The sequence below is a fragment of the Epinephelus lanceolatus genome, chromosome 20 (genome assembly GCF_041903045.1).
Source record: "Epinephelus lanceolatus isolate andai-2023 chromosome 20, ASM4190304v1, whole genome shotgun sequence".
NCBI classification, from domain to species: Eukaryota; Metazoa; Chordata; class Actinopteri; order Perciformes; family Serranidae; genus Epinephelus; species Epinephelus lanceolatus.
The window spans coordinates 36606737-36621603 of record NC_135753.1 but is presented as its reverse complement, the minus strand read 5'-3'; the positions used below and the strand labels follow the sequence as shown (position 1 = coordinate 36621603).

Here is a 14867-nt window from a genome sequence, read left to right as displayed (position 1 = left end):
TAACTATTACGATACGTACAGGGAAAGTACTTTGTGGTTCAGTACCATTAAAACTCAGTAGTTTAATAAACTCCTTAAAAAAGCATAAATCCTTACTTTGATAATCACTTGCTCTAAATTTTAGTATCTCACACACACATTTTCCAAATCTTTTTGCTTTGACCACCATCCACTCTCTAGGCCTAAGTTTTTCCATTCCCCAGTACTTTGATGCTGCACGTCATAAAACCAAAACTGAGTGGATAAATAATCCCTTCATGCATGGGCTGATGCCTTAGTGAAGATCCTCAGGGCTTCCAGGTCTTTTCTGACGAGTTAATTGGTGGTAGGATCCAAGCCTGTGGAGCAAATGATTGAGAATATAAGCCTATCTCTCCACTTCTTACAGAAAATCCAAATCTTAAATACACCATGAGAATACAGAAACTGCCAGTGTAAGCGCGCCTGAAACACAGTTTGTGTCCACAACTAGTGAAAAGTGCAAATTAAGAGACAAGATCGATTGTAGTATAAAACAACACAGCCTCAAAGAAAAAACTAAAATGGGTCAAAAACATCTGGGATCACAGAATAAAAGCTTAATAAGCCTCAGAAATCTTTTTAACAAGCAACTCTGCAACACGCTGTAAACACTTGTCCCAGTGGAATCTGTGGCTGTAGTGGCTTAAATTCAGCCAGCGCAAACCCCCTCATCACCAGCAGGGGTCACACTCGGCTGGTGGCCAACAGCAGCGATGGGTCTAATCTATGTAACAGCAGCAACAGAAAGTTTGCTGATATTGCAGGGTCCGATTCCAGCCAGTGCTACTGGGACCAGACAGCTGCTGCCACTGACTGGGCGTCAGTCTCCAAAGCTGCTGCCTGCTCTCCTCATGACGAGGTGTTCTGTAGTATCGAGGAGTGACACGGAGGACACAAGGGGCCTCTCCAAAACTGGACCCTACCCACTCCCACTCTGTCTCAGAGTGTCACTCCATTTGCATTCACCTTTACAGCTGACTGAAGCACCCTACATCATTTGATCCTAAATACAATGTAGCATTCAAGATTTTCATGTCTGCATGACAATATTAAACGACTACCTTAGTTTCATCAGGCTACATTCCAAAGGGTAGTTGCGCAGAACTGAATTTGTACGGAGCTTCTTCCATGACCAACACAGTTCTGAATTGCACATGGTCAGTAAGGTGGCATCAGTGCAGGCTCGCTTTTGGAGGGTTTTATAACACATCTCCATTCCTCACTAATTGGTCTGGGATGGTACCTAATGTGGCGGACACTCTGCGTGAACACGGAAACGGAGTGCAAGTGGATAAGGAGAGGGTATAGGAGGTGGTTTGAGAAAGGCCCACTGTGATTTGAGCATCTAGCTAATTTTAGCTACGTACACATTAACTTAAAGCCTCAGCTATGAGCATTTGGCTCCGGTTAGCAGAAGTCAAAACTATTAGCAACATTTTCTCTCCATGTCTGAAACACTTTACCAATATTGACACTTTTTGAGAAGTCCATCTTCTTCTTTTTTTTTTTTGGGTTGCTTTGCAGTGTAGGCAGTTGCAAATGCTGGAATAGAACCTTCCTCTGCAGTAGTGATGGCCAAATGAAGCCTCATGAAGCATTTTCTTTATTTTCTGAACCCACTAGATGGCGCTTTTTGTTCAAAAAATGTTTGAAAGCACACTGAATTTCCATTCTTTGAGCCTCTCTCTTTAAACCATGAGCGCCATCTAGTGGGCTTACAAGATAAAGCAAATGCTTCATGAAGCTTCATTTGGCCATCACTACTCTGCAGGATTCTTTGCCATTGAATCAGACTTTCACCAAAGGGACATGCCTGCACATCTGTATTTGTAGAACAGCCAATAGGAACGCCCCCTCTCTGAAATAACCTGTGACTGGTCTAAGTCTCCCGTCACAGGCTGGATTTCTAAAGCCTGAAAACGGAGCCAAGAGGAGGTGCAGAAGTCTAGTTTTCTCCCGGACGACTTGAATTTCATTTTGCTCAAAGTTTTCTTATGGGATTTTTCTCTAATGATGCCAAAATAAAACTGCCTACCCCAGCTTTACCTATGGTTCTGCTCTCTGTTAAGATACAGAATAAAGTGAGGTCAGAGCTGCTGGTATAAAACGATAACAGAAGTTTAATGCGACTACAAATTTAAGACCACCCTCACTCCGGCAAAGAGAAGGAAAAAAACAACACTTCTTCCCCTGTAATTTTTATACAGTCCCTTAAAACCAACTGACTGCTACAAGAACCAGTAATGACAATCCTTGTACCAGTAACAGCAACGACTTAGTACGAGTCCTAGTACTAATACTACAACAACAAATGGCAATATTAGAAGTACAAATACTAATAATCTACATATCTTTATTATGGAAACACCGACTGTTTCTTGCAGTTTATGAGTAATCATAATAAAGGACTCCATAGGTCAAAGGTGAAAACTGTTTCTGTTTAATGCTGCACGTCATTTCTCTAATTTGTGTTAATTTTTGTTGCCTGAGTGGTTTGGGTTAGGGTTAGGGTTATAGGGTTAGATTAAAATTCTTCTGATAAAATGTATCTACAGAGGCCAGGAACAGAAGCTGGTTGGAATTGGAAAGCTGTTAGTGTTGTTGTTGTTGTTGTTGTTGTTGAGGCTATCTGATGCCACAATACGGCTTCATTTGGCTCATAAACGGCCAGAGTGTGAATGTGTGAGAGGAAGACTGTAACTGCTGAAGGAGGAGGAAGAAGACTGCCTCCTCAGGACAGAAAAAAAAAACCATCTGTTGGTTGTCACGACTGCTCTGCCCACACACACACACACACACACACACACACACACACACACACACAGAACAGCCTCTGACTGCCAGTCCTCATATTAAGGGAGTTAGTTTTCCTACCTTGGCTCTGCAGCCCTGCTCCTGTTCATTAGGCTGAAGGTGGTCTGGGTCAACTTTTTAAGTGGTCTGAGTTTCTATGAAAATGAGGCAGTGATTGTGATCAGGCTGCCACACTGGCCCTGACCATCAATATGAGGTCAGAAAGACGGTGGGCTCTTATGTCAGACAGATGTTAAACTTTGGTTGGAATAAAAATCAGGTTGATGATATTTCACATGTGCAGTGATGACAGAATTTCATGTTGTGTGGACGTTAATATGATTTTTTGCTGACATTGAGTTTGTTCTTCACACCTTACAGCTGCTCATTCTTATCCTACAACAAGGTGGGGTTGGGATGAGACGTTTGGAAGATGTTGGATTTTGGTCACAACACAACTTAAAACCAAGAAAATATCAACATCATCTTTCATCAGTATTTTACGTCAAATTGATGCTGGGATTAGACACAACCAAAATTCAACCAAATATCAGCGTCTAACATCATTGGTGGCCGGCTGGATTTGCTCTAGTAAACATCCTGAAGATTTCTGGTTCCAGCTTTTCGTAAAATGTTGATCTTAGTGCGTTTCATATCTCTTCACACTAAAAACTTTGGGATTTTTATGACTAATGGTCTGGCAAAATACATATTTTGAGTTCATCACTTCGGGCTCTTACAATTATATTATATTTCCGTCAAGAGCACTGTCCAGGGTTCTGACTTGACTGGCTGTCCAGTGTTGTCACTGGATTTTCAACTTTGTGTGAACCTATAGGACAAGTTTTGAAGAGTGACACTTCACCATTTGGCAAAACAAGACAACTAAGCCTCAACAACAAAGAGCATTAGACATGTATATAACTGATGGGGCAAGATAAAAAAATCAATTTGAATGGATTTTTGTCTCTCCTACTGTTGCTCTTTGTCTTAAGCTTCCTACAGACTATGAGATTTTAACAGTCTTATGAGTTGAGTGCAGCTACATGGTATGACACGGATCTAATAAACTTGGGTAAGACATCAAGTTTGACATCTAAGTGCCTACTGAATTGCAGGCTACGACGTACGTCCAGTGAAGTCTATGTAAGAACAAAACATCATCAGCGTGTGTCATCCATCTACGCTGCTGTAGTGGTAAGAGAAAATTGAAAACAGACATGAATTAGTGGCAGTTATGTGTGTCCAAAAGTATGACACTGTCAGAATTTTATCCCAGGCTGATCACAAGATTGTGACAATGGCCATCCTTGAACCTCTCACTTTGCGAAGTAGGACCACCGTTTTAGAGCCAAGACCAAAGATATCGCCACATTTCTTTCACGATGCTCATCTTTAGTCTGCAACAGCCCAAAATCCCATGGTGTTTACCGGGCCTTACTTCTACTTGGGTTATAATCATGCTCTAAGTTTTGAAACTACAGCTCCCATGATGCTTTGGGGGATGTGCACACAGAGTATAATGTTGCCTTGAATTCAGTAAGCTATCATGTAAGCTGTTATTTTAGCTTAAATTTGTTTGCATTTGGCAAACTGGCACGCTGAATTAGCTGTTAGCAGCTCCTGTTCGCAGTGTACCCACAGATATACAGTCAACCATCACTGGATTACTCTGATACTGAAGAAAACTTTTAAAACTTTATGATTCTAAAGCAGATCCCGGCATTATAAGGAAATCCTCACAAGATTTAACTCACACTGAGTCTGAGGATACGTGGATGATGTCTGTGTGTTCAGATTAGAATGAGCTGCGATTCCTTTAAGAAGTGCAGGATATGATGAGAACTGTGACAGTCCGGCTCTAAAGGTTCTGAAGTGACTTAATGGCCTCCATGACCTGTGTGTAACAGTCACTGCTGCTGCTGCTGACTGTGTTGGTCTCTCTGTGGCCCCCATCTAACTCTCCCGGGCCCCCTGGGGAGACATGACTCACCGTTTTAAGCCCCCATCTAGGCAGCAGATCAGGGCTGAGTCATCTCTGGTCAACAGTGTAATATGTTTCTTGACAACTTCTAATTTTGCATAAACATGGTGACACTGAAGAAGGTAAGTATATTATCTAATCTGTACAGGAAGCTGCACACAGTCAGAGAGGAGCTGTACTTAAAGCACCTAACTTCCTCTGAAACACTGTTGCTTTTACTTTTCTATTTGTGCATGGATTAATCAAACACAGGATGGAGGTGTTGATAGGCTTATTTTAGGGTTACATTGATTTTCTTTTTATCTTAGATTTAAGTGTCGTGCCTAATTTTGCCCACCCAGCATGGGATTAAAGGACAGTTGGACTGACCCAACACTGCGCAAAATTATGGTGTTTTGGGTCAGTCCAGTGTTAATTTCATAACCAACAACTATTATGAAAAATGTTCCTCGATGACCACGGTGAAGACGACACAGTGACGAGCTAAAAATAGATCTTGGTGACAAAAAACTATGACGAAATCTATGTTTCATTTTCGTCATGACGAGACGGGACAGGATTTCAACAGGGTCGTGTTGTCTCAAATCATGCGCCGCTGTCTTGCACTTACCGGAAGTGACAATGCTTTTTTTTTTTTTGCCTCTTCTTCTTCGTGCTCCTTTGTAAACAGACTGTGGAGCATTATCACCAACATTCGACTGCTATCTCCACCCACACATAAACCAAAGTTACGCCACAACGTCAATGCTGATTAAAATGTGCTGCCGTAGCTAGGAGCAAGTTAGCTAGCAAGCTAATGATAGCATTCGCATTATTGTTCACAGGACTTAATCGTTACAGACCCAACAAACATTACTGATGGTTTCCATTCGCCAAAAGTGTTGGTACTTAGTGCAAAAAACATGTGACTTATATCTGTATAACGCAGCGGTGTCCACTGTAGCCAGCTCAGGCTCCTTGTTTTCCCAGCTGCCATGTCAGAAGTTGAGTGTGAACCCACTTAGCGCACTCGGCTAGGGTAAAGTGTTTAGTACAGAAGTATGTGATTTGAGACACACTGTCAGACTAAATCTAAAATGGCTGCCAAATTACCACAGGTTTAGTCCATATATGGTCAGCTCACTGTCGTTACAAACAACAAACTAATATTGTTTGGCCATCACAATAGATTCTGCACCTTTATCACAACAACATGTACTGAAAAATACTGCATGTAAAGAAACAACACAGTGTCTGGGGACTCTCAGTTGGAGGATTATGTAACAGCTAAGTGGAGTTTGGGCCTTCCGGCAGCTGACCTTCGTGCTCTGAATCAGCAAAGACCAGCGAGCCATCCTTCCCATACGGAGTGCAGATCCAACCGTGAACCAATCAGCACAGAGCAGTACAGAGCTGCACATCTAAACCTAAAGAGCTGTGCAGGGAGGGAGGATGAGATTATGACGACAAACACAGAGGCGATGGAAGATGTTTGGAAAGCAAACATACGTGGCGGCATGCAGCTGATGGAAACACACACACACACAAACAGCAAACCAAGGTGTAGGGATGTGACTCCAGAGTAAGACTGGGAGGTGTTGGTTCTTACTTGGAGGTAAGGCTTGGTCAGTGGCAGCAGGAGAATGGTTTAGGTCATGGCTGGGTCGCAGGACTGGAAGATTGCCAACAGGAGGGGAGAAGCCTGAGCCTACAGGACATCAGAGAGACAGTACGGTATAAATTACCATAATGCTGGGGACATACCATACCACCTGGCAGACTGGGAGAAGGAAACTCGGGATGTGGAATGTGCAATATTATAATTTATCACCCTTAACCATGTAGTTTCCGTCTGGTATCCCTGGACTCATATTGGGCAGTTTAAGAGTGCATGATTTCCATCCAGGAAGTGGTGTGACCTTTTGGCTCTATCTGTGGTCTCTAGTAACTTCTGAGAAAGCTCTCTGCTGCTCAGCTAGTCTCGGAGGCTGGGTTGCACCAATAAGAAGCAATTTAATCTAAGATTAATAAGAGTTTCACAAAACTACAATTAAAAAGAGAAAATCTAGTTTTTAAATTTAGCACATCTCTGTTGCACAATTAAAAATTGTACTTACTTTTGCTAGCTACGTTAGCTTGCTAGCTAAAGAGTCAGTTATTCATGTTGGCTCTGAAGAGACGCTCTAATTTTCTCTAATTTTGAGAAAAACTTGCTATGGCCGAATAATAGAAGACAATAAACAGACAACAGTACAGGGGGAAGAAGAGATTGCCTGGGCAGACCATCGTCATGGAAAAGGACAGAGAATTTCAACAGCATCAAAAAACTCAGACTTTCTTTGATGAACGTAATCATTTTGCGCATTCCATCTCCAAAAGGCAGCAATTTTGAAAGTTAAACCTCCTCAAGTGTAAGTTTAAAGTTTTGTTGCAAAAGAATGAATTTAAAGGTGAAATCTAAAGAGCGGTTTAAATTTAAAAGTGAGATTTAGGGGGATTTAGTGGCATCTACAGGTAAGGGTTGTAGATTGGAACCAGATGAAACTCCTCCCTGTTAGAATTCCTTCAGTGCTCATAGTTAGGAGGTTTTAACTGGGAGCTGAATTATCCACCGAGGTCTCTTCCTCTCAAAAAACAAACAAACTCTACAATTCAAAGCTGTAAAAACACTGAATAAAGCAGTTTTTCGGTACAAATCGTACTTTTTCTGATGCTGCTCATTGCGGAGGGGCTGCTGACTATGGTGGCTGATGCTAAAACATAAACAACACCTATCTAGAGCTGGTGTTTGGTTTGGCCATCGTGGGCTACTGTACAAATATGGTGGTGCAACTAGTGATGGCCAAATGAAGCCTGACGGACAAACTCCCTATGTAGATATAAACATCTCATTCTAAGGTAACAAAAACTTAATAATTCTGATTTTAAGGTGATTAATAGTGATGGCGAAATGAAGCCTCATGAAGCATTTTCTTTATTTTCTGAGCCCACTAGATGGCGCTCATGGTTTCAAGAGAGAGGCTCAAAGAATGGCAATTCAGTGTGCTTTCAACCTTTTGTTGAACAAAAAGCGCCATCTAGTGGGCTCAGAAAATAAAGAAAATGCTTCATGAGGCTTCATTTGGCCATCACTAGTGATTATACACTAAGGAAAACATACTTCTTACATTCATTTTTTTCCCAATATTCCCCAGAATATTAAAGTTAAATGAGGATTTAATTGGGTTTGAAAATGAATCCTTGTTGGTGCTTCCCAGCTCTAATTTTGTTTGTCTGCTAATTTCTTTACCGAGCATTTAATGTACCGTGACGAAGCCTTTTCACTGAAGCTGCTGCTGGAAACAAGTTTGATGAGAGCTGTGAGACTGAAACAAAAGAGTAAAGCTGTGGGCTGTAAAACCAAAACAATGAGCTGAAAGGCTAAAACACTCTGTGGAGCCGATAGTGGTAATCGTCAGTGGGTTCATTGCTATGAGTGACACAAAGTCGTCATGTGGCCGACTGTTTATATAAAAATAATGGGTGGTGCAACTTTAACCACACCATAGCTGCCTTGCATATATTGTAAAAAGAAATACTGGCATTTGACATCATCCAGAGTTTGCAGAATTATCCAGTACATCATGGTCTGTTTTGTGACAGGACTGATTAAATGTCTCCTGATATGTCACTTAGAGGAGAAGCAACGACTCCACATCACCTCATCATATGATGCACTCTCATTGGCTACTGGCAGTTTGTTTGGATGTTGCCTCTAACAGCATTTCCATCTCCTATTAAAACACTAATTGTGATCGAATGTGTGATGCGGATGAGGGAAATGCAAAATGGAAATACACACAACATGCTTTGAGATGGGAATGTGGTTAGATCAGCCGGAGCCAGCTTGGTGGAAATGGAACCCATAAAATACTATCACATTAATGAGGAAGCACTCCCCCGCTGGGTAGATGCATATCACCACGGCAGAAACACAGCTGTAGCAGGTGAAAAATGCAGCAAACATGAGCAGACACATCAATGTAAAAGGCAGAAACATCACTGTAATGACAGCAGGTAGAGATGTAGAGGACAAATCACAACAGGCAGAAGCACCATCAGAAATGTCTTTAACACAGCCATCAGAAACAACCTTCAACATTACCGCCCTGTGGCTGTATGCCTCTGCTCACCAGTCAAACTCTTCTTACAGTTTACATCCATGTCTGTGAAAACATGGCTGCTTCACACCCGCTGTCCCCCCTGACAGCACAGAGGATCTATACAATCAGCACAGTTTCAACATGGACACCCAAAATTAGTGTCCAATTCATACCAATTCAGTATCTGACCAAATGTCTCCCCTTCTGATCCTGAGATATGACGCTGAGTAATGTCCAGAAAAGTGTTTTCTCCAGAACATTATGATGTCACAGTGACCTCCTCCTGTACTGCCTTAATATGCACATTCAGCACATCCAATGCATCAAAACATTGTTTTCTAGTTGGAGCCGCGCCTCGTTTTCAAACTGTATGGTTTGACTAAAATGAACAATGACAGCAATATAGTCCACGATGAGCAGCGCTAAAATCAACCTGCGTAGTTGTCCCTCCATTGTGACATTAGAAAGTGTCACATTTATCTTGCAAGTGTACTCTTCTTCAACGTTTGCTTTACTTCCTGGATTTTTCCCACATGGAAATTCTGACCAATCAAGAGCAGCTTTCTCACACAAGGCATTTGATCTGGTCCTCTTGTAAATGCTGCCGTGAGAACACGAACCAACTAGGCAATTATACAACTTTGGGACAACATGAGTCCCTGATTCAGACCAAAGGAGACCACTCTAGGCCTGACAGCTGATAAATTTGGATATCTAACAAAGACTAAGTCAAATATGACTGAGAGAAATGTAAGCCTAAAGCCCTTTTTAGACAGGGATTGTGCAAATTTGCAGGAAAGCCCAATCAGTCTTTTTTCAGCATTGGCAGTATAAAAACAAAATCGGGGAGTGCAGCAAAATGCCGCCTACCTACTTTTGTTTATACAGAATGCGCCTTTTTCGGGGCAATGGGGGGCGTGAGCAAGTAACAAAACATGTAGCTCAGAGTGTGACGTAAACAGTGACGTGGGAGGGAAGCCGCGGCTAATCAAGCGACGATTGTCTCGTAAGTCGGCCCGTTCTTCACCGTCCCCGTCATCTGACGGTTAATGGCCTCTTCGTTTGCGAGGACAAGGAGGGCGCGCAATTCCTTGTCTCCCCAGTTGCTCATCTTTACAGTGTCTGTCAGGTTTGTGTTTCCCTCTTGCTACTAGCTGCTCGCTAATTCCTGCTATCAGCTGTTTCCTGTTTATCCACCGCCAGTGGCTCCCATGTGCGGCGTCATCAACAGCTCCTCCCACAAGTCATCAACAGCCCCTCCCGTTGTGGAAGGATCAACTCGCCATTCCGCCTCTGTGTGTATAAACGCTCGCAGCTGGCCGGCAAAACAGCCCAACATTCGCAGAAAATCTGGCAGTGTAAAAGGGGCTTAAGTCAGGAGGAGGCAACTTGTGGCTCCGGAGCCACATGCGGCTCTTTAGCCCCTCTCCAATGGCTCCCTGCGGCTTTGACCAAAAATTAGGCGACATGGAAACAAATCACGGTTATTTTCTAACATTTTCTTTTTCTTTTATTATTGTTGTAGACCTACAGTGATTCTTACATTATCCAGTTGTAAAAATATGTAACCACTGAACACTGAGAGCAGTGGTTTGTCTTGAGTCTCCTTAGCGAGGCTTGCTGTGGATTCCAAATTCAGAGAGGAGGAGTCTTGGAAGAAAAAACTGAGTTCAGTCGTGCATAGACAGATTTGTACCAAATATTCATCAATACCTTACTGCAGAGTGGCCACCTTAAGGTAAAACAATGATTAGACCTTTCACTAATGATAAGCTCATTTAGACTTAATAAGGCTGTGTTACCTTTATTATTAGGCTCAAATTCATTTTGCAGCTCCAGACAGATTTAAGTTTTTGGACCAAACATGGCTCCTCTGGTGGTAAAGGCTGCTGACCCCTGGCCTTGGCAAACCAAAGTGTGTGTAGTTATTGTGAATTTAAATACGAGGAACGAAAGGAGACTTTGTGTTCTCAAACTGAAGGTGGTAAATTGCCTCTTGCAGTGTTTCAGTGCGCTGCTTTGGAAGAAGAATGTTTAATTAATCCAGTGTGTGATCTGGTGGAATTTGGAAATGATCATCAGACGTTTTGTGACCTCTGCTTTAATTACACAAAGGATGTGCATGAGCTGAGAAATATAAATGACTCATAACGGCTTAAATGAAATGAATGCATGGGGGTCAGGGAGGAAACTCTGTATCACTGGATCATAATTATTATTTCAATGAGTGTCATTATTACTCAAACTGGGGCTTTTTACTGGAAACTTCTGACCTGCTAATGGCACGCTGTAAATGTTTACTGACTTTAACACGGAGCTTCAAATTGCTCCAGGTTTCCTGCAGAGCTGCCGTCCAGTACACACCCACAGGGTCAACACAGACTCCAACAGTTTAAACCAGAAACACTTACTGTCCACAATGACACTCACTCTGCAGATATCTTTAAATAGCTACAACTCTGCGCTCATCGTAGCATTACTCACATGCTCGTTCCCTCTGCTGCATTTTGGTCTTTCACCATGTTAACTCATGCTGGAGGAGGCGAAAGACCCAAATCCTGTCTCCCTTACGCCCACGTTTAAAATAATTTGCACCTATGATTTTAAAAGGACTCTTGAACTCAGCACAGAGGCTACAGTATTCTAAGTTATATGAGTTAGTGTGAATGTATCATATTTGCTGTAGAGCACAAAGGCAGAGACAAACTCCAGGTTTTATTCGAAATTTGGAACTGGACTAAATTTAATTTGATGTTTTGGCGCGAATGGGAGAAAAAACATTTGAAAGAACAAACCTGGCAGGGAGTCAGCGGTGCGCTGATTGCATTTCAGAGGAGGGGAATTTCATTTTGTTTCTGCAAGACAGTGTGTGTGTGTGTGTGTGTGTGTGTGTGTGTATGTGTGTGTATGTGTGTGTGTGACCTAGTTTTCTATCCCAGTCTATAACAGTCGTCATTTAAAATGTACAAATACAGTATTAAACATGAAGACACATCCAGCGAAACAACACCAGTCAAATTCTTATTTGACTGCAGATCACATGAAGCAAACAGACCAATTTTACAGTTACAGTTACTGTTTCTACTGGAGTTGTGCCTCAGTATGATCTTTTGTTTGTCAGTGTTACCGTTCCTCCTTCTAAGCCCTTTTCACATATAGAATATGTTTCTATCTGTTCAATGTTAATGACTTTAGAGCTTGTCTCCATTAATTAATGACCTTTACATGCATGAGGAATGCTCCCTCGCCATTCTCACAGTGAATTCCCTGATACCTTTTTCTCATCAGCGTCATTATTCATCAGATCAAATAAAGAATTCTGCTGCTGGTTTGCCCAGGCATAGTTAACATTGACAAGCAGTTGTGACTGTCATTTAGAGTGTATTCTCAAATAAAAGCTGTGTGTGAAGTCAGGTGGAACTACCTGGACTGTACTGGCTCTCATGGTAAATTAAGGATATTTACATTTCCACTGAACTAATTCCATCGGTGAAACAGCAGACACCATACCACTATGCTGTGCTTTATTTTTAACTCAAAAATGCTGTTTTCAGTTATTAACAATTGCTAACTGCTTTAACTTTGCCGTTTTGTCAATTTCTGTTAAACTACTGTCAATTAAACTCAACACTTCCTGTATAAGTTCACATTAAAAGCTGACAAAACGCAGCTTAGGCCGAGTGAGTGACTACACTAAGGGCCTGTCCCAATACCCACACTTCCCCTAGAAATACCCACTTGCACTTGGTTGTGCGCGTTCACGTTTAGGCTAGTGGTGTCCCAAAACAGAACCCGCCCTAGATTCCAAGGGAGCCCCGACCCACACTTTCAACAAAGTGGAAGATGAAATTTCCCAGAACACCTTGCGAAGTCAGCAACTTTGGCAAGTTTTGGAAAACAATTTGTTGCTGTACGATCGGAATGTAGGCTATACAAACAACAGATGGTTGGACTAGCGTAAACTCATCAGCAACTCTGTTGAACACAGCGTCAAAATATTTAAACAAATCGACTTACCCGAACAAAATCGATCAGAACTAGAAGACGTCGTAGGCGCCTCCTGTTTTCAGCATTTCTTCTCCGTTGATTCATCAGACGGAAAAGAATAAACATAGCACACGCCACAACACAAGCGCTGGAGCCGCATTTTCAAACCTGAATGACTACCGGTATCTTGCGTCACTACTACGCGTGACATATGCCTGCATGTCGGCCACGCCAATTTGCATGAAGTGGTGTCTCATTTCTTAGGGAAAGATCTCCACCTTAATATTTCTCACTTCCCTCATCAAGGGTTATCTTGCAAATGAGGACACTCAATACCAAGTGGAAGATTTAAGGGGTAGAAATGGGACTGGGCCTAACACTGTCATGTCTTTCCTCAAGAAAGAGAAATTGCAGTTCCATAAGGAAAAGAAAGAGAGAAAGCAAACTCACTCAAAAGATGCTTGAGAGACATATGGATCAAGAGAGGAAGGGCTGGGGGTCCACGGAGGCTACTTATGCACAAGGCCCATTGGTGCTACGCCCCTGGTGTGAAGTGTGTTTCACTGACACCCTAATAGTAGTGATGGCCTCAAAAAGCACAAGATTGTTGCTAAGTAGTGATGGCCAAATGAAGCCTCATGAAGCATTTTCTTTATTTTCTGAGCCCACTAGATGGCACTCATGGTTTAAAGAGTCTCTGGTTCTGCCTTAAACTGGTTTTCATCATACTTATCAAACAGATCCTTCAGTGTTTCCATCAGTGACTCATCATCTTCCTAAGCTCCCATTTTCTGTGGTGTTCCCCAAGGTTCCATTCTCGGTCCATTCCTCTTTTCCATTTACTTGCTTCCGTTAGGCCAAATTATCCAAAAACACAATATTTCTTTCCATTGCTACGCAGACGATACTCAGATCTACCTCGCCCTACAGCCTAACAACCATAACAAACTCACAGACTTCAATAACTGTCTTGCAGATATCAAGTCCTGGATGTCCACAAACCTTCTCCAGCTCAATGAAAATAAAACTGAGGTTATTTTATTTGGTCCACAGCATCTATCAAACAGTATTTCACCCTTTGATAAACAAATCAACCAAGTAGTAAAATTAGGCTTCATGCAGCTCCGCACCATCTCCAAATTAATATCATTTCTCAGTTCCGCTGACCTGGAGAAAGTCATCCATGCCTTCTTATCATCCCATCTTGATTACAGCAACTCACTATATCTTGGTATACCTCAGTCACCCCTATCCCATCTTCAATTAGTTCAAAATGCAGCAGCAAAAATACTAACAAGGTCAAAAAAGTCAGATCACATCACTCCTATTCTTGCCTCCCTACACTGGTTGCCTGTCACCTACAGGGTAAATTTTGTTCTTTGTTTTTAAGGCATTAAATGGTCTCGCCCCCCCTTATATCACCAAACTCCTATCCCCTTATCACACTGCCAGAGCACTGAGGTCTTCTGACCAACAACTACTCTTTGTCCACAGAACAAGGACAAAGTGCTATGGGGACAGGGCCTTCTCAATAGCTGCCCCAAAGCTGTGGAATTCCCTTCCTCCCCCTATTTGTTTCTCCCCCACTACAGACACTTTCAAGAGTAACCTTAAAACATATTTCTTTTCTTTAGCTTTTAACTGTATAGTGTTTGCTTGCTTGTTTGTTTGATTGTTGATTTGTTTTTCCTTTGTATGCGGTGTAAAGCACTTTGAATCAACCTTGTTGTGTGTAATGTGCTATATAAATAAAGTTGAACTTAAAGTTGGACTTGAACTAAAGAGAGATGCTCAAAGAATGGCAATTCAGTGTGCTTTCAACCTTTTGTTGAACAAAACGTGCCATCTAGTGGGCTCATAGAACAAAGAAAATGCTTCATGAGGCTTCATTTGGCCATCACTAACTACCTACTGACATATGACTTATTTTACAGATGGAACTGCTTAATTTATCAAAAAGA

At 42.0% G+C, this 14867-nt stretch overlaps 1 protein-coding gene across 4 annotated transcripts in view; it reads right to left on the bottom strand.

Annotated features, from left to right (window-relative positions):
- hecw1a (HECT, C2 and WW domain containing E3 ubiquitin protein ligase 1a) overlaps positions 1 to 14867 on the bottom strand; it is a 97306-nt gene that overhangs the window by 27343 nt on the left and 55096 nt on the right. For 2 of the 4 annotated variants that reach the window (XM_033638844.2, XM_033638843.2), the window contains one exon: positions 6387 to 6485. The exons of the other annotated variants lie outside the window; for them this stretch is intronic. In XM_033638844.2, the coding sequence (XP_033494735.2) occupies positions 6387 to 6485 (99 nt within the window). The remainder of the gene's footprint in view (positions 1 to 6386; positions 6486 to 14867) is intronic. 4 annotated transcript variants of the gene reach the window in all.